Raw genomic sequence first — 20,155 nt, 5'->3', positions numbered from 1 at the left:
AATACTGAAGAGGAAAGCATTTCAGATTTTCAACCTGCAGGTAAAATACAGAAACACATACAAGATCTGTCAGTATTAACAGACAGAGAATGAATCAATAGAGCTGCTGTGGAAGGAAAAATAATCAAAATTTTGTTTGTTTTGGTAAAAATTAATTAATCACATTCTAATCTATGCATGCAGATGTACCTTTTCTGTTGTTTTACATTTTTGTGTTTAGCCCAAACAAGCAGCAAAGGCTAATTTGTCTGTTAAAATGGCTAAAAATCTGACAATAGTTCTGAACTAAGAGCTGCATCAAATAAATATGTTCTGAAGTGAAACAGAACTTTTCCACTTCCTTCCAGAGAAGCAAAGTCAATCCCAAACTACAGAATCCTACAAATATATGTGGGGAAGCCAAGATAATTCCTAAGGCTGTATTTACTAAACTATTGTAAAGTCCTATGTTAATAGTTGGAGATCTATAGAAATTCATGGTTAAAGATAGCAGGAGGTAGATAGAAATCCATAGTTAATAATAATTAAAAGCAAACAAACAGAAAAAAAAAAAAAAAACAACAACAACATTTTGTCCAAACAGGACAGAAAAATCCAAATAAGCCAATTAAATGAAGCACACTGAGAACAGGACAAAACTTCTGTATTCCTTACGTGCTGTCCTAGCTGGTCACTGCTTTTCTCTCTCCTTCATTATATCAATGTAGTTCAGCACCTCTAGAGTCGTTCTGCCAGCTAAACTCAGGTACTCGGTGTCAGGAGAAAACGCGGCGGGTGCTGCCGCGGTGCCGGAGCCTGGAGGCTGCAGCTTCTCCTGCGCTGGCATTTTGTGCCCTCCAGCGGTGCTAGGGACCGAGGGGAGGGGGCGCCCACAGCTGCACACCGGTGTAGGGCCACACTGGGTGGCAGCATCCACCTTACTTACTTGTGTCACAGAGCCTTCCGTCTGCACGCAGACATCGTGCCTGCTACTGCGAGTGACAGGCTCTCCCTTATGGGCTTGGTATAACGAGCTGCCCTCAGATGGGGCAGTGTGGACTTCATTTTCCTCCTCCGGCGCACATAAAGTAGATTTTTTCTCATGAGGGTGGTTTGCTTCTTCTCTAGTCAAAATACTGCTGGGCTGGATAAGCACAGTTCCGGTGTCAGAAGTCTTAAGCGGCTCTGAGGATAGGTTGGCATCATCTTTCTTCAAAGATTGTTCATCCCTGTATTTCATCTTTTGGGCTGTGTCTTCCTCTTCAGACTGTTTGAACAGAATTGAGTGAATGCAACTGTTTAAGCAGTTCAGTAACTAAGGACTAAGTTAATGACTAACTAATAACTAAGTTCATGAAATATACAGAAAGGCCAGAACTGTCCGCTTTTGTTTGTTTGCCTTTTGGATTGTGTTTGGTTTTGTTTCTCTCCTATCTCTCCCCCCCCCATTCTTTCTCCAAGGGTGTGTTCCTGGCCTTTGTGAAAGAGAAAGCAGGTAAGGCACATCTTCCCTCACACACAGAGCTTACATTCTTACATTGTGTTATGTTCGTGTTCAAGCGTGGGTGAAAACACCGAGTGTGTCAAATCCTCCTGCCTTACAGACATAGAATCATTGCATCAACTAGGTTGGAAAGGACCTTGAAGATCAAGTCCAACCTTTACCCCAGGACTGCCAAGTCCACCACTAAACCATGTCACTGAGGGTCTCATCTACACGGTTTTTGAACACTTTCCACCACTTCCCTGGGCAGCCTGTTCCAATGCCTGATCACTGTTTCAGTCAAGATATTTTTCCTAATATCCAGGCTAAACTTCCCCTGGTGCAGCTTGAGGTACATAATGTAAGGCAGCTATACATCAAGAAGCTTGCTTAGCATCTTCCCACAGTGATATTACTGTAATTCGCCCTGGCATTATCCACAGCCAGACCACGTCTGGTAAACTGTTTAGGAAAACTTATAGCTTATAATTTCTTGTCTTCCTCGCACATGAAGTTGCTTTGTACAAAATGAAACCGTAAATAACATTCCTGCTACACCCACCCTTAGATGCACGCAGAAATACAGGTATTATTCAAATGAACCCTGCAAACCCATAAAGGGGCAGTACTCACCATGTCAGGACTGGAGCTGAAATAGCTTTCTGTCTGCCTTGGGGAGTAAATGGGAGACTGGCTGCTCAGTGATGACTCCACAGCTGAAAAAACGAGATGAAAGGAAAGGTTACCAACTCACCAAAAATTTCCCCAAACATCCAATTCTCAAGTACAGCATGTAGAATTAAACATTACTGCATCTGATGCAATTTCAAGATACTGTTTAAAGTGTTAGTGAGGTCAATCTAATTCTTGATAATAGCCAATTCTCTCAGGACAACACATCTTAACAGGAAGTGTGAGATAGGTCCCCCAAAGCTTCAGCCACGCTGTTAATCAGCAGCCTGCACCAGCAGCAGGACTGTGCAACTCAAAAGCAGGAAGGACTCTGAAGAGCAAGGCCAGGGAAAGAATGTAGCAAACTGCCTGCACAGGTTGGCTGCCATACAAGTTACATGTTTTTCTCTTGGAGGCCCTTGGGAGATACCTGCTCTGAAATGCAGCAGCACAGCTGACCCCTACTGCTACTGGGGAAGCAAAAAAGAAGGTGGGATCTCCCTGCTGACTCCCCTCACTCTTTCCATGTGTGGAATGATGAGTAAAATGGCACATGTCAAACATCTAATGAAGATATTAATTAATATAGAAAACATGTCCAAGATTTCTTCCAATCAGCAGACGTCTTCAGGAATTAGGAAGTTACTGGCATCTACTTGGAACTTTCACTATATGGTGATGTTAGTAAAGTTCAGCTCTGGTGCTCACATCAATATTCTTGACCTCTCTTTTGGATTAATTTATAGGGGTTTTAGCAGTTACTCCTACTTTCAGAGCTGGCTTTTCTGTTTAGCGGACAACTCTGGAGGAAATGGGACAAGGTAAAACAAATATGTGTGTAATACTCACCAGCGAGGAGTTAGTTAACCTGAATTTGTCTCTTCAAAGAAAAGCAAACACAGTTCTTAGTTACCTGGTAATGCTAGCTGTCTTTATATAGTGCTGCATGAATCAATATAACAAACCCTCATCAAATGTAACATCCTGAAAAGATCAGAACACTTCTCCCTGGCTTTACAAGTCACTGTTTCAGTTTCACACGTAGAGGAAAACCTGATTTTGTAATTAATAATGTATAAATAGTACTAACCCTTCTTCATCTGGTGCAGACTTGAACTCACTCTGAACTCTTGTGCTGTTGTGAACTTTTAAAAATAATGAAGTGTTAATAGTGAGGGTTCAGCTGGATCAGCACCTTAGGTTAGGGGGGGACCATTCAGTTTCTGTAGTACATAAAGGACTCACGGCACTGTACTGCAAATTAATTTAAGAGGTACAAAACACCTGAGCAACACTGTATGTACCTGGGTGACTTCTACAGGCAAAATATCTAAAAGACTTATATGTATGCTGGCATAAAGCTCCTTTATAATACTGAAGTGTCCTGCATATAATGTCTGAGAACTGCCTGCAGAATCTGATCCTAAGGGTTAATGGTAACTTACTTACACAATGTATTTCAGATACGAGCTTAGGTATGAATCAAGACATGTAAATTATGGACATGAAATTATGGGTTGTCTATCTGAATCACTTAACTAGATGTTCTTTCTGGATTCCTTATATACACCATGGCAGAAAAGAATCTTCCACAGAAGTTAATCCAGTGAAGCTATATTCAGTTACTAACTATTGTGGACACTCTTTCTAATGGTGCAAACAATAGGTTTGATAAAAAATGCACCTCTTTCTTTAAAAAGTTACCTCTTCAAATCCAAAGAGCTGGTTCTGTCTCCAGGCTGATTCTCCCACAGACTCGTTGTCACTGACGGATGCAAACACAGAGTTCTCTGGTAAGTGATTTCCTCTCCTGTACTTCTTTCAGAATTAAAGTAATTACTGGTGATTTTTTTTGTCTTTCAAATTGTATTTTGTCTGAAATGCTTCCCACTATTGAAATCACTGCACTTATTTCTGAACCTCAGATTTAACACCAATCATCTGTTTTTCACAAAATTTGTTTACGTTGAAATTCAAATCTAATATGGGAGATGATAGAAGATAGTGCTGCTGCTTTGTAAAACGAAAGGTGTTATGGACCAGAGTCTTTGATAAAACAGTTTTTTGTAAAACATGGGGCACTTACACCTGCTAACTTTAGCTGATGGAAGACATTAGCTTCCACTGCAGTCAGTGGAAGGAGACAGGGGCTTTCAGAGGGCAAGTCAGAGCAACAGCTTAGCTTCAGAGACTCAAAACTGTCCCAAGAAGCAGACTTTATCTGTACTTTTTATAGGCAGATGAACAGTGGTACAAAGGGCTTACTTGAGCATAAGTTTATTCACATTAGTCACAACTATTTCCACTGAGAAAACTTTAGTCCTCACTAATACGGGTTAGAATTTTGCTTTCATGTCCTCTTAGGATGTCTTCAATTCAGCAGCATCTCTGCAGCTATCGCTAGTTAAGGGATTGATAATTTCTGTGGCACTCACCTTTTTTGTCTTGAATAGTTCTGCACACTCTCCTGTAAGTTAGTCCACTGATCATGGTGATAAGCAGAAGTCTCTAGAATAAAAACAAAAAAAAGTAACCTTTGATTTTAAAATGCATAAACATAATTTGAAAATAAATGCTTCTGTGAACTTCAAAAAATAACTTAAATATTGATTTAAAATTAAATTACTGCATCTTGAACATTCATGACATTTTTTTCAGTCAGGGCAGAAACATCTCTGGTTATAAAAACTTATGTCTTTAAAAGGAGAATGAAGCCCAGAATATACGTCCTTAAAGTACTGTCACGTACCAATTTTCTCAAGGTTTGAAGGTGTTCCTTTCTCTTCAGAGGCTATGAAGTAGTGCTGTCCCCTGTGACAGTCCTGCAGGTGAGTGTTATGAAGTTCACTGCTTTTCTGGCAGCTTGCCCTTAAGACATTGTTACTTTTAAGTAAAACCTGTTCTGGAGCTGTGAAAATGCCTTCAAGGTGTCTGCCTACAGAATATTTTTTTTCATTGTTTGCAGAATAAGCCTCTCTAGCATAGTAAGGATAATTTTTATTGGTCATTTCATTTCTATCATCTGGATCCATGAAAAACATGTCAGTGCTGCTTTGGTTAACAAAAAGATTAAAATGTTTTGTGGGAGGATTAATATTGATTGGCTTGCTCTCATCTTCAAACAATGCCAGAAAGGAACAATCACTTCCATCTTGTTTAGGTTTCAGTTCTGAAGTTTCTTTCACAACATCAAACAACGTGTCTTTTATTCCTTCACTGCCTTCTGATTCTTTTTTGGTCATTATCACTGGATTTTTCCCGGAAAAATTCATATAGTCTAGCCTGCAGAATGACATGAAGGGGGAGTAGAAAAGAACAAACAGTTTGTTCACTACATAAATAAGCAAAATACTGTTATAATGACAAACTATGATAACTTGATGATAGAAAACTCAAAGACTTTACTTACCATCACACTTTTGTATGAAATGTACATTATTTCAACTGATAAACTTTCCTGTATTTTAGTTCCAATTTATAGTAAGACTGATTTAAAAGGGCTTCTGTTTCAGGATGTCTCCAAACACCAAGACATGGAGCACACACACCCTCCTGAGTATGGAAGTGTGGTTTATAAAATCAGCCACAGTATGTCACTGCTGCTCCACCAGCTGACCAGAGAAGGCCACTGGGAAAAAAGAAAGAAAAGAGGAAGACAGCTTCTTCCTTTCACAAAAATAGTTTGTTCTTCAAGACTACGGTTCTCTCCTGTACTGAAAGCCTATGATAAACTTTGTGTACTGCTTGAATCCTGGTCTCCTTAGCAAGTGACTTCCATTTGTACTTGAGGGCAGTAATCCTAATTCAGCATGGGATTTTTCTGTTCCTGTGTCAGGAGGCCAGTCAGACATTTTGTTTTGCCCACTTTCGATAGAAGTGGTTTGGAAGATGCTGCCATAGCATCATTCGCACAAAAGCTGTCATGCTTTCACTTACTTGGCTCCTAACACTTTCACAGCTCTTTTCTAGGCTTGATCTGGTGACTGACCTTTCAGCAAAGAATTGAGAGGCATCTGAAGCACAGGAAATTGGCAAAGGCCATTCAAAAAAATGCCCTTTCTTTAAAGCAGATAGAGCAATGCTATTAATGGAACTTGAAAACTGATATAAGGTACAGAAAACTCTTACAGGGAAAAAAAAAAAATCTGTAATGGTTTGATCAGTGAATACCTGCAACTGGATGAAGATACTAGAGAACTTAAATGAGAAAGTGGTGCCCTCTTCATACCGAAACCTCCCCAGAACAGTTTGAAAAGGCAAAACACACTAGAGCTTGTTTCTGGAGAAACCTGGGTTGATCTACATGAGGAAGTTAAAACCATTTTGTGAAGCAATTCAGAGGCTCCTTCTTTATTCCAGCTGAACATTTTGTAATGCTAAGTAAAAGTTGGTAGCAGATGATGAAATGCAACATTTAAATTTTTTAGTTAATATTTAATGATCTTGAGGTGCCACAGTTCTCATGTATGCATCCTGGCTGTATCATTGGTATGTTACAATTATATTATACAATTGTGTAAACTTGTACTCTACTTTTCATATACAGTGAGAGGAACTTCCTTCCCAGTAGAACTATCAACTCTTGAGATAGAAGAATTTATGGCTACAATGGATGAAAACAAATCAAGCATGATGCAAAGAAATGGATTTGAAGATCAGCTGGGAAGATGTTGTTAGTGAGCCATGAATGGGCAGAAGAGTAATGGAAGTGCCGTAAGCAGATGAGTGCAGGCCTGAGGGCCTGTGGAGAAATGAAAAGGGAGATGTAGGCAAGATGAGGTTATATAGGGTTTAATGTAAAGATATTAATCAGGAATTCATCAAGATACATAGCAAGGCGAAGGTTACCCTCATTTTGGGTTTTGCTGGAGAAAGCTGAGAGAAGCTAAGAGAATAGAGAAAGTTAAGGTGGCTAAGACTGGAAGCTGATGCATTCACCTAGTTATCATGTGGTCAGTGAGTTTATCAGTTACTTGACTCCCTGGGCAAACAGGGAGGTACCTACAGGCTGTAGATACTTCAGAACGGCAAAATAACATATGGCCTTTTTATGGCTCCATTCAGCCAAAGCTAGAGACTGACAGGAACTTTCAACCAGACAGCAGACCTACTTACAGAATAGAAAGAGTAAAGAAAAATGAGCCCTGTAAGGTCCCTAGATTCCAGGCAAAAGGCCCTGGAAAGAAACTAAAATAAAGTGTTTTGTATAAACAAGTCTGGCCCTAAATCCTCTGTGATTAAAGGGATTTTTAATAAGCATATACAAAAAGAAATGTATTCTAGATTTCTATCCATTCTTTTAGAAACAAAGTGTATATTCTCATAAAAGTGTTATTGAAACAATTGTGGTTTTTTTAAAAAAAGCTATAGTAGGCACATATGGAAAAATAAAATGCTGTGTTCATGGAATCCCATATATAAACAATGTAGGTGGAGAAGTTGCTAATGACTACAGCATCAAGGTCATCAACAAAAAGCAGACAGAACTAATGAGAGCGGGGCAGCTTCCCTGCCTGTGGCTTCTTAGCAAATCCATGCTTCTCGCTTGGGGTGAATCCTATAATACCATCATGTTTGTGATGTTGCAAAAAATAGATCACGGTGCCAAGGGCCTACTTAATATTTTTCTGCTTCTAGCAAATTTAAATAGCTTGGCATGTTCAGTCTTTCCATTTCATTTCTATTTGAAAAGCACCAAAATCAGTGAAAAATCAAGTAGCAATAATCTTCAGATTATCTTAGAGTTTTTCTTACTTGAACTTGACCGTTATTTCTCTCATTAGTGTAAAATCACTTCCTACCTATGCAATGGCTTTAACAGTTCCTGAGGCACTGTATCAGACTCCCTGAAAATACACTGGCTTGGAGGTTCTGTAACCCAAGGGTCTTGATCAGAACTATTTCCTGGCTGAAAAAAATAGTAGAAGCTGTCAAAATCTGAATATGTTTAGCAGTTACAGTGCTTAAAACTTTAAAGTTGGGTTTGCAAACAATATACATGTTTTCCTACTCTTTTTATTTTTATCTTTACAGTAGAAGCCCACATCTCCTTACAGCCTGAGTACTGTATAACTCATACTTTTCCATATTTATGTATTACTGTTATTATGCAAAATGTCTTTTGAGCACCCCATCCTCCCATGTTATGAACAAGCTTGATAGCCTGTAACAAGCTGAAGTTCCACTGAAGATTGATTCACCATTGCAAGCTCTTGTCTGGAAGGGACCTCCAGAGGTGTTTAGTCCAACCTGAATCAAAGCAGGGCCAGCTTCAAGGTTCATCCAGATTGCTCAGGATTGCTCAGGACCAAGATTCTGCAACCTGTCTGGATGGCCTCTTCTGGTACTTAGCTACTTTTGTGACAATATTTTTTCCCATATAAACAGAATTTCCACTGTTGAAACTTGCAACTTTTACTTCTTGCCATTTTGCTGAGTACCTCTGGCTCTGCCTTGTTTATAAGCCATTTTAGACTGTGGAAGACAGCAGCTAGTTCACCCCACATCTTCATAGCCTTCTCTTTCCCAGGCCACACAAATCTTTGCTCTGTCTCTCCACAGTCATCACGTGCTCCAATCCCCTGAAAATTTTTGTGGCACTTCGCTGGTTTTGCTAGTTTGTTGGTCTCTCTCTTGTACTGGCAGTTCCAAAACCGGACACAGCATTTCACGTGTGTTGTCACAGATGCTGCTCAGAGGGAAATACTCACTTCCCTATGACTGCTTGGTTATGCGCTTTCTAATACAGCCCTCTGTGTAGTTGGCCTTTGCTGCTACAAGGGCCCACTGCTGACTCATGGACAACTTTCTGCCCAGCTGCACCCTCAGGCCCTTCCCTGCAAAACTGCTACCTACTCAATCAGTCACCTGATGCATGGGGTTTCTCTGTGTTAAACTCTATGAAGTTCATGGTGGACATCTGCTTGTCAGGATGCCACTGAACAGCAGCCCTGTTAACATAATGATCACTCTGCCTATTTTGTGTGACACATGAACCTGTTATAGTGCTGAGGGTGCACACTGTTCCCCTGTACAAGTCTCTAATAAAGATGTAGTGGACTTGGTATTAATCTCTGGGGATTCCTGCCATTACTAACCTGTTATCAATTAGACTTTAGCCAATAGACAACTACTTTGAGCATGATTGTTACAGCCAGATCTTTACCCATCTTATCCACTCATCTTGTTCGTACCTCCCCACTTCGGTTACAAGGATCCCACGAGAAGCATTGTTAAAAGCCTTCCTAAAGTCAAAATAAATACCTGCTGCTCTCCCTTATGCATAGAGCTAGTAATTTCATCACAGAAAGCAATCAGGTTCAACAGGCATAGTATGATGGCTGTTCCTTGTTACCTTGTCACCCTCTTGATCTTTATGTACCTTGCAATTGCCTCCGGGAGGTATAGCTCGATAAGCCTTTCATGGACAGAAATGAATACTGTAAGAACTACGTTACTCACTGCATGATTACAAATCAGGTCACGGTGATCACCTGAGATTATAACTATACCCAGTTACACTAACTGTACAGTTAAGAAAGCTGTATTTATAATTGTAATACATTTCAGCTTTCTTTAAGCAACTTTACAAGCCAGAAACAAAAGCAAGGTAGTTGTATGTGACTCTCTCTCTTTCTGCAAATATTAGTGATACTGGAAGCTCAGCGAACAAAATCTCAAGTGCATTTCGTAACAATAAAAGAACTACATTTCTATATATGGAATATTCATTGTCAATACCAGCCTACAGGAAATGCTGATTGTTTACAATTATCTTCACCACTACACTAATTTTATACCCCAAATAAATGAATGTTGGTTTAAAATAACTCTGTGGAAATGACAAAATATTCATCAAACCTGGTTTTGCAGCTTCTCTTCATAGGTCTGTTCCCAAGTATTACTCATTAGGTTTGTGCTCAAATTTTCTTCTGAAAGTTGTGTACAGTTAGAGGACCAACAAACAGAAGAAGACAATGGACAGGCACTAAAAGCACTTGCTGTGCTGTCTTCACATTCCATACTAGAGTCAGCATATGTTAATTCTGTTACTTGTGGTACCTAGACAAAACATAGCAGAGAGACATTTTATTTACCTAAAAATGTTCTGATGTCAGCATAAAGTTCGAAGTAATCAAACCTTTTTATATTCTTTACATCTCTGCACGTATACAACAGCAAGAGAAAAGCTTCAGGTATTCTGATAGGATTTTTTCATGGAAATCATACAGTAATAAGGACTTATTTCAGGGAAAAACCTAAGCGCCTACTTTAAACTGAAGTATGCACACAAATGTTATCCTGAGGACAGATGGGTATAAATACAATTTTAGCACTAGATGTGTAGGTAAATGATCAGCTGACTTGGTTCCTAGATAGTAAAATGAAAATACTTGACTCCATTGAAGAGACACCTCCAACATGTTGTGATACCAACAATGCTATTTCAAGCAGATCAGAACACAAGTAGAAATTTGAAGGCAAAACTCATGGAATGTCACTGTGACTACAGCTACGTTGCTACCCAAACTAAGTGTTTTCTAACAGAATTACTAGCTTGTTTGGGGGGATTATATTTTTGTTGTTGTTGTTTAATTGGGTTTTTTGTGCAACAGTGGAATGGGTCTTAAAAAAAACCACTTTAAATCCATCTAGAGAATGTTTTTCACTGTAACCTCAATGACTGCATGAACTTCACAATTGTATCCACTAAGACTTGAAAGTTCCTCTTCAAGATTCAGCTTTTGTCTATGCTGCTTACATGTCATCATTTCACATTTCTGCATATTGTTTTTAATTTTCTGCTGTTGGCCTCAGTCTCTTTCCCACGGTCTCTGTCCTTTGTGACTAGCTTCTAGCATAAAGGTGAGCTTTTCAAGAAATACGTAGGAAACGGCATGAATGGATATGACTAGCAAGTAACATATCAATATAGCCTTAAAGAAGACTTCACAATTCAGCATCCATGAGATTGGGTCACTCTTTGAAAAAATCACTTAAAAAATGCTTCACATTTTTAGCTTTACATCTGTGAGAATGATACACTCACATTATGCTGGCATTTTATTTTCTCGGAGAGATGCTGCCTTCTGCTGTCCAAAACTTGCTTTTGTAACCTTGTAAAATGAATAAAAACAGCCTATGATATACAAGATATAAGATCTATAAGATTAAGAGCATTGAGTATTAATTTCAAAATAATACAAGAATATCTTTCCACGCATATTAAACAGACCTAATTCTTAAGCAGTTATGAGCAGTCACTGTGTTAGTCAGTCACTTTTAGGGTGTCTGAAGTTGAATGGGAAAACAGTGTAAGTGGAAAAGGCTGTTTGAATAGCCAGCTCTGTAGATAAACTTAGTGTCTGTACCTGACATTAAGTAAACATTTTTTTTTTTAATCTCTCAGCTTTGTGCAGTTTTTTATTTAGAATACATTTATTCTGTTATAGAAAGAGTATTACAGGAATGCCATGAGTGACTGTAAAACTTCTTCATCTTAGAATGGTATATTTATGTTTACTTAATAGCCCAGATATAACACCAAAAAGAAATACCTTTTCCAGGACTTTATTATAACTTAACTATAGCTTGTTTTATACAAGTACCTGTTCTGGATGGCATCTAAGTTAGGCATACGTTGTGTATGCAGTGGTGATGTGGGAAGCTCTATGTTGTGCCTCCTAACAGGTATTTTTACATCTTCAGTGATATCAATGTGTACTGGCTTCCTCATGCTGGCTGCAATGAAAGTATCTGGAATGTCAATGCTGGCTTTGGAGAAAAGTTTTGAGTTTTCTGAATTTTCACTAAAGTACAAAAGCTGTTGGTTTAGATTATCTTTATTAATTTAAAGCCATATTTTTGCTTTCTTTCTTACTAGCAATGCAACACCTTTATTCTAAATGGCATTATAAAATTATTTATAGTCAGCTGCTGTGTATAGACAAGCTTTGTTGCCCTCTTCAGTCACCTTTTAATCTTTCTGAGCACACAACAACAAATTCTCCACAATCTAGTTTATGAATATGACACAATGGATAAGAATCATAGACTCATTTAGGTTGAAAAAGACCTTTAAGATCAAGTCCAACCCTAAACCATGTCCCTAAGCACCACAGTTACAAAGAGTTAGGAATCAAGTTGCACAGATGTTTTTTAGGAGCTTAATTATGGGTTTTACGGAAGATACTCTGGGTAGAATTGACAGACTATTCCTAATGTCCCCCAAAAGTTATGAAAAGGGAAGTGGAATACAAACAGACCTATTCAATGGCAAAGGGAAAAAATGAATGTAGGGTAAAATTAATGAATGTCATGAGGAAGGTGCACAAGTATACAAGGCTTTAAAGGTGAAGTGAGCAGTAGCCAAAGTTGGTTGATTCTCCTTATGTCCTGAATTTTTATTCAATAGTAATTTTTATATTTACTTACAATTGTTTATTGTAAAAATAACATAACAGTTATTTGAGCATTAAGTTTCAAGTGGAAGAACAAGACCTGACATAATAGCAGTAATACTTAAGGACAACTGATTCTGTCAGCTGTGAAGTTAGAATGCTGTTATACTAAACTCACCAGAGTTGTCTCTTTTGGTTGATATCTGGTTCACAACATACAGATTGAGGAGATCTAAACTGACTGCTGAACTTTTAGGAGATGACACTCCCAGAAGCTTCATCTTTGATTTAAGTTTCTTCTTTTCAAAGAATTCCTAGATTTTTTAAAAGAGAGAATAACTTTTTTTGATAGAAGCTTCTGAGACAAGTTAGCAGCATATATAATCCTTTTGAAAATAGCATGCAAGACTTAGCAAACACTCGTAACAATAAAAGCACGCGATTAAATCTCTAAATCCTCACACCCTGCCTACTGTTATTTATTTTATTTTTATTACCTTGAAAGACTGCAAGCATAATTTGTTCATATTCAAAATTAATCACTGTTCTCTTAATGCCAAAAGCTTAATCTTTAAACACACATGCCTCAAACTTTTTGTATGATCATTAAAAATATTTCTTTAAAATAAAAAACTTATCAAAATGCTGAAGGAAAAAGTTGGAAAAAATTAAACTTGGGTTTTTTAGGCATCTTACAAGACTGTAGGCAAGTAAATCAGCAAGATTACATACACACAGCCATCTCTAATGACATAAAGAGTTTACTGTTCTCCAAATTTGTCTTTCTTGACATAGAAAATAGTCTTGTGACCAAAAAAAAAAAAAAAAGAGAGAAAAAAGTAGAGAAGAAAAACCTCTATGACTGGGACTCCAGAAAGGCTTTTTGTTGCAAGGAATAAATAGAGATGATTGACACTTCGAATATATTAAGCAGATGATTATAGAAATTTTAGGAAACAAAAAAATCTGCATTTTATAGGAGACTATTAATAATCATCCTACAACCACTGGCATCAAGCACAGCAGATGAATAAATAAAGCCAGTAAGATTTCTTTATTTTAATCACAAGGAGGATATTGAAAACCGAAGGCTGTGCCAAAACCCAAAATAGCATCAGCTTTTCTTCTGAAATGTAATTCCCACCATTATTGCAGGTTACATGTAACTAATATACCCAGCTCGTCCACTGGTAACTATTTCCCCATATATTTTATTATATCAAAATCTTTATCATTCTAAGATGTTACCATCTATGGAAAATACCTGTTCTTCAACTAAGAAGGCTATCTGCAATATGGTAAATTCAGCCTATGTACACATCAACACTTCAAAATTCATATTGCTTTGGAGTCCACACCCCCAAAATTTACCCATGCCCCTTCGGTATCTCAGATCTTTTCTTCGCATTGCCTCTAATTTACTAAATTGCTACTAATTGTGTAATCACCACTGTATTTAGTAATTCAGTAATTATAAAATTACTAAAACAATCCTGTCTATCTTATTTGTTTTCTTTCCTACACTGAAGCAAATTACATAGTTTTAATGTAAATTCTGTGGTTCAGACAAATGAATCCTGAAAAAACAGATCTTTTGAGAACTCACAGGCCTCCAGGAGACTGGGAAAGTTATAGGGACAACAAGCTGCTGGTTGCTCCTGCATTCCCTTTGGTAAAGGTTTTAACTTCTGAGAGTGTCTCCATAACTGTCAGCCTGGCTTTCCTCCTGCTGTATATGCCAATGCACCTGCCCTGGTCATTAGAGAATACCAGCCACAGTGATGGAGCTTCCCTATACTCTTTTTCCCTGCTGCTGGGGAGGAAATTGACTTATCTTTACTATAGTTATAACTGCTTTATCTTACTGTTTTCTTCCTCTTTCCTGTTTGAAATGTATTCTGCTATGCCATGGATAAATTTGATTCTATCACTTCACTTTCAGATTCAAAATATAAATAAGCTGCCAAATAAAGTACTTCACTGAGCCTAACATTCTTTTATGTAGCCCAGGAAATAGCTGTGTTTATGTGTAAGTATTAGGCCAGCTGACCATGTGGTTGTCACAGTAAGGCTTCAAGCAATCCCATGTGTCAGCACATACCAACAAAATATAGTAACAGAAGTAATTCAGTACAACTTAAATTGGATGAATTTATTCATTCATGCCTTCTCCTACTCCCTCCCCTTCCTGCTGGAATTCAGCGTAGTAATCCTAGAACAAGATTTCTGTCCTAAAAGTTACATGAAGTTAGGTAACCATTACAACTGTTATGCTATAGCTTTGAGTCTCGCTCCAAATGCTTTGAAAGTTTTTGCCTAAATGAATCAACTAAAGCATTTAAGTAACAATGTAAAATCTAAGATATCTAGAACTGCTTACCTTTTGCTTTCTCCTTTCCTGCTTTAGTATGATTCTGCTCCTGAAAGATGCAAATAAATTTTGTTTTAATTGTAAAAGTATAATCCTGAGTCATGGCTTGAATTTCTCATCAATGGTATCGAGAATTTAGGACAGAAATTATGTTATGTTTATGCTGATGTTATGTTATGTTAATGTTATGTTATGTTATCATGGATCAAACCTTCAGGTAGTAAAGCCAACATATGTCTGTTGAAGTCACTTTGATACTGGTTTACTCAGGTAAGTACAGGATGACATTCTTAGAGCTACTAAATACATTGAACATTCAGAAGGAAAAGCTTTTTGACATTTGACCTGTAATGCAACATTTAATCAATTCTTAATTTCTTAAAAAAATGTCAGAAATCCTTGTCAATATATTAATTTCTCCTAATTTTCTTTGTCATGCTGCAACATAGTTACAAAACCATATTGGCAAAGGAAACAAAAGAGCACAATACAAGTTTCTACCTTTTGGGACTTCACAGAATATTGTAAACATTTTGTAGAAAAGGTAAGAAAAAATTGATTGTCACTACAAGTTTTATCAAGCTGCTGTTCTTTGTGCAATATTAAAAGACAGTTATACCTTAAACTACATTTCTCACTGGTTAAATATAATCTTAAATGCATTGCCTACAAGAGGTGTTGCGTAAAACTGGAGCTATGGGTAACAGCTGTGAGCAGGGTGAGCATGGCTGCAGACCTTGGGTCAGTAAGATGAGGGCTGTTTATCCAGAGTTAGAAATAAGGATTATCCACTTGGAATTACTCCTTTTTTTTTTTTCTTTTTTCACTGTGCTTAAAGTTAAAACACATGTAACATGCATGTTACATTTACCCTTACATGCATGTAACATTTACCCTTGCATAACATTTACCTAAAATGTAAATCCCAGCCTCCCTGAGGAATCCCAGCAGATAATTAACAGCAGCAGAAAACAGCAGGGTGATTTGCTATTTGCTGAGTGCAATACTCCTACACACTGCTTTTCCTTACAGCGCAGCATGGTAGGTATTTAGGATGAAGTTGGGGTGGTTACGGTTTTTTCTCAGTGAAGCTGTCCCTTCCACCTTTTTAACATGGGCAAATTCCAGAAACTTCATTTTGCTGGGACAACTTCCAGATGGGTGAGGCATCCTTCTAGTTTGATTCTGGAGTAAAGATGACTATAAATCTGTGTTTCACAAAGCTACTTTCAAATGGCTGACAAAATCTGCAGGGTTTACATTTCTAGTAAATAGGCACCTAAAGAAATGGAATAGTAACCTTGGTTTGGTTTGGGTTTTTTTTAATGTTACAACTCAGTGATTATTTTACTATTTCAGTGAATCTCAAGAACTACACATATTTTTCCCCAATGGTAATCACTGTCATTAGTGAGGATGTTAAGGACAGGCCCGGTCTGCAGAGACGTAGGGCCAAACATGACCCACCCTGCCTGGTATGGGAGGACATTTACATCTTGTCACACAGTCTGGTTCAGGAGGGGACACGGGGCTGTCACACCCACCATGGATGAGCCTGGTCTGTGAGGGGCACTGGGCTGTTACACCCACCATGGCTGTGCCTGGTCTGTGAGGGGACACTGGGGCTGTCACACCCATCATGGCTGAGCCTGGTCTGTGAGGGAGCTGAGCCTGGTGTGTGAGGGGACACCGGAGCTGTCACACCCACCATGGCTGTGCCTGGTCTGTGAGGGGAGACCAGGGCTATCACATCCACGTATGGCTGAGCCTAGTCTGTGAGGGGACACCGGGGCTGTCACATTCACCATGGCTGAGCCTGGTCTGTGAGGGAAACTGGACTGTTAAACCCACCATGGCTGTGCCCGATATGTGAGGGGAAACAAGGGCTATCACATCCACGTATGGCTGAGCCTAGTCTGTGAGGGGACACTGGGGCTGTCACATCCACCATGGCTGAGCCTGGTCTGTGAGGGGAACTGGGCTGTTAAAACCACCATGGCTGTGCCCGATCTGTGAGGGGAAAATTAACTCAGCACGGAGCCATTTCTGGCAGCCTTTGAAGTTTCACTTACCGGCTCCCGCCGACCCAGTTCATTTTCTGCTGCTGAGGAAGGAGGGAGAGCTGCCATGTGTGGCGCTGGGGATAGAGAGCAGAGGCAATGTTCACCACAGGGATGGTTTTCCACTGTCCAGCAGCGCCACAGGGCCCTCCTGCAGGGCCGCCTGCTCCCTCGGAGCACTGGGGCAGCTGCTCTCCATGACCCCAGGCTGCCTGGTGCTTGCAGACAGCAGGGAGAGGATGGAACCAGGACAGACAGCAGAAGAAGCACGCAGGAAGCCAAGCAGGGCAAGAGGGGATGATTTGGTTGCTGCCATCCTTCCTCTACCACTGGCACTTCCACAGAGGCTGCTGCCAGAAGCCATTGCCCTTTTGCAAAGGAATCACAAGCCTCTTTCTGTCGTAAGTGAACTGAATTCACAGTTGCTTGAGTGGGTTACACAGCTGCTGATGCTTTGTCTTTCATGCCCAGCTTGTCACTGCTATGATCACCATAATTTTTAGGGCAAGCAAGAAGCATCTTCTTCATCATCCTGCTCTTTCTCAGGTATTTCACTATTTCAATTCAGTGAGAAGTTTCTAATATGCATGGTTGCTTTTGGAGCTGCCTGATTAGCTTTTGTGTATAACTAGAGACAAACCCTTGAGGGATGCAGAACTACAGGTGCTCCCTGTGCTCCTGGGGCACCTCAGCTCCCTGTACTCCTTTCCATTGGACACTGCCATTGTTCCAGCAAGTGAAGGCACCCATTTACAAACTAATCACTAAGATCCTATATTATTTTTTTCCTGTGCTGTTTCTTTACTGAGTTATCTTTACGCTAACATTTTCCAGGGTGCTAATATTGATTGCTATTAGTACAACAACGTGAAGAGTACTCAGATCAGATGTTATGAGCCCAATATTAAAAACTACTCCAGGTTTTGGTTTTTGGTTTTTTGTTTTTTGGTTTTTTTTTAATTGGGTCTTTTTTCCTAATACTTTTAATTTTGCTAGCGTCTTTATAGAATCCACGGCTAAGAGATTATAGAAGTGAAAAGATCCGCTTCTCTAAAATATCACCGATTAAACTGAATAAACTTATTGGGCAGAATGTTTTACCATTGAGATATCTCTGGTATTTCTGATTAGTATGAATAACTGTTTCTTGTAGTAACACTAGATTAAAATCTTCATAGTAAAATATATCTATTTTAAGTGTGTGTGCCTCTGCAGTTAATATGACAGACATCAAACTGAAAGATTATTTAACTAATGTCATCACTTGAAATAATTCTCTTTATTTTGTTTGCATTTCCATCCAGTGTAAATGTTTAACTTGTTAATACTATGCCTAAGAGGTAGTTTGAGGCATGACATCATCAAACCCCTTTTGTTTTTCTAACATGATATTTTCTGAACCACCCTTACTCTTACACAGCATTATCTGGATTTAAAGGAAAAGACTGTACTTTTCTTTGTGTTTGATTCATTGAATCTGGTAGTTCGTAAAATCCAGGAAAAGTGATGTGGCATGGCAGCTTCAATTAATTCTTTTTTTTCAATATAAGAAATCTTCATTCATCAGAATAACTATGTCTTATGTCCCTTTGTTAAGAAAGTATTATACAGGCTCTTCCTCAGAACAGTTTTCCAATCCTCAGCAATCCTCAGGAGTTTTCCCCTCCAACATGCTTTTTCGTTACGAGATCAGCTCTAGGCACAAACGACATAGCAGAGCGGTCCAAAGCAGTGTTACTATCTATCTGATGTAACCCCATTCCTCCAGGAAGGGTAGTGTTAACACACTGATCATGCAACTGTTGGCACTCAACTTTGAGTAAGTCCTCACAGAACTCCTGAGAACACAGAAATCATAGAGAGAAGAGTCTTCCGATGGGTGATTCAGAGCACCTAAGTTAGGTTCCTGCTCTATTTCCCAACACCCAGAGAGGAAGCAGCTAAGTTTGATAACTGAAACTGCGTGAAGTGAAAGAGTGTGCCACTGTCTGCAGCATTACTGTACCTTCAGGATTTGAACACCCTTCCTTCTGTAAGCAGGACAGTCTTTCCCTTGAGTAAATGTACACTGCTTATGTAAAGTCTTATACTCACTGGAAACAGTGAGAGAGAAGAAGAGAGAAGATGTATTTCCAAGCAATTACTTAGAACTAACTGCAAATGGTTCTCATGTTTCTTTATGAATCTTCCACTTCATAGCAAGTGTCCTCCTCTAATGCTCATTAGAACAAAGAAAGGGATTGTCAAACAGATGAATGTGTAGTAAAAACCCAAAACTTCAGAGTAACTGAAATTCTTTCAATCCTCTATCAGGGTGGGAATATCTAGTACTTTTAAATGCCAGGATACACTTACTTAGGTGCCTAAATATTGACCTAATTATCTAATGCTAGGAATGCGTGACTGAAAAAAACCAAGTCTGTTCCAAGTGAAAGCTTTTGTTTGGCAAACCCAATACTTAAACTCCGTTTAGAGTTGCATGGTCTTCTTCCAGTCAATGCTCCTCTGCCCATTTCCTTCCTTGAGAGACCAGCTTAAAGAGAAATAAAGTAATACTATCCTTATGGTGTTATATACTAACCTGGTTGGTGGTTTCACCCTAAAAGAGTTCTTTTTAAAAGACAGCTGTGATACTGCGAAGTCCTGATAGAGTCTGAGGAGGTTTCAAACAAAAGACAAAACTTTTTTTAAAAGCAAAGTTTCCCATTTAAAAAGTAGTTCCCCTTAAAAGACAGAACTCTCAGTTAATGTAATGAAATGCCTTTCCCCATTCACGTTTAAAGGGCAGAGTCCTTTTTTTCTATTTACCCTAAGGGCATCAGCTCAAAGAATTCTAGAAATTTCAGAAAGCCAAAGGATTTTTGTATTTCACCACCAACAAAAAAAAAAAAATATCTTCAGCCAAACAACTAAAGAAAAACACACCGGGCTTCCTTATGTATGTACAAGGCATCAGTATTAGATTAGAAAAATTGCTCTATCAGATGATTAGCATTCATTTGGTATGAACTCCCAGTTTAAATACCTACAGCATATATTGAAATCAATGAGAATGCATTCAATAGGTCAGTTTTGCTCCTAATGTGTTGGAAACAGTGTGGTAAGATACCACCTTTTGTGGTTGTTTTTCCTGATACGTGCTCCTTGCTGAGCTGGATTCATTACATGAGGTCTGAAGGAGTTAAGAATG

The 20,155-nt window shown here is 38.8% G+C and overlaps 1 protein-coding gene and 1 long non-coding RNA gene across 3 annotated transcripts; one reads left to right on the top strand and one right to left on the bottom strand.

Moving 5' to 3' along the window:
* Window positions 1-163: 163 nt before the first annotated feature.
* REDIC1 (regulator of DNA class I crossover intermediates 1) lies at window positions 164-17,879 on the bottom strand. 2 transcript variants are annotated; one of them, XM_061366235.1, is made up of 13 exons: window positions 16,978-17,879; window positions 14,915-14,954; window positions 12,713-12,848; window positions 11,743-11,875; window positions 11,184-11,250; window positions 9,995-10,195; window positions 7,936-8,042; window positions 4,884-5,416; window positions 4,570-4,642; window positions 3,839-3,899; window positions 3,225-3,279; window positions 2,096-2,178; window positions 164-1,246 (listed from the first exon to the last, which is right to left on the bottom strand). In XM_061366235.1, exons 1-13 carry the CDS (start codon window positions 16,998-17,000, stop codon window positions 671-673), a joined length of 2,088 nt encoding a protein of 695 aa, XP_061222219.1. In that variant the 5' UTR covers window positions 17,001-17,879; the 3' UTR covers window positions 164-670. The 2 variants fall into 2 exon arrangements, with proteins under 2 accessions (XP_061222219.1, XP_061222220.1); XM_061366236.1 differs by lacking the exon at window positions 16,978-17,879 and adding an exon at window positions 15,817-16,390.
* LOC133219139 (uncharacterized) lies at window positions 3,897-7,454 on the top strand. Its single transcript, XR_009727359.1, has 3 exons — window positions 3,897-3,927; window positions 4,793-4,962; window positions 6,681-7,454. It is a non-coding gene; the product is annotated as an uncharacterized LOC133219139 (long non-coding RNA).
* Window positions 17,880-20,155: the final 2,276 nt, after the last annotated feature.

This window comes from Neopsephotus bourkii, unplaced genomic scaffold, assembly GCF_033783945.1.
Source record: "Neopsephotus bourkii isolate Nb327-2 ecotype Australia unplaced genomic scaffold, CSIRO-AGI_Nbou_v1 NB_1328, whole genome shotgun sequence".
NCBI lineage: Eukaryota > Metazoa > Chordata > Aves > Psittaciformes > Psittacidae > Neopsephotus > Neopsephotus bourkii.
This window is presented reverse-complemented; position numbering and strand designations above follow the sequence as displayed.

What these genes read in the sequence shown, in the direction of transcription:
- REDIC1 (XM_061366235.1), bottom strand. Translation starts at nt 17,000, where the DNA reads ATGAACTGGGTCGGCGGGAGCCG. An exon ending in AGGAAAGGAGAAAGCAAAAG is followed by an intron (nt 12,849 to 14,914) that starts GTAAGCAGTTCT and finishes TAAAAAATCTAG; the next exon opens with GAATTCTTTGAAAAGAAGAA. An exon ending in AACCAAAAGAGACAACTCTG is followed by an intron (nt 11,876 to 12,712) that starts GTGAGTTTAGTA and finishes CTTTCATTGCAG; the next exon opens with CCAGCATGAGGAAGCCAGTA.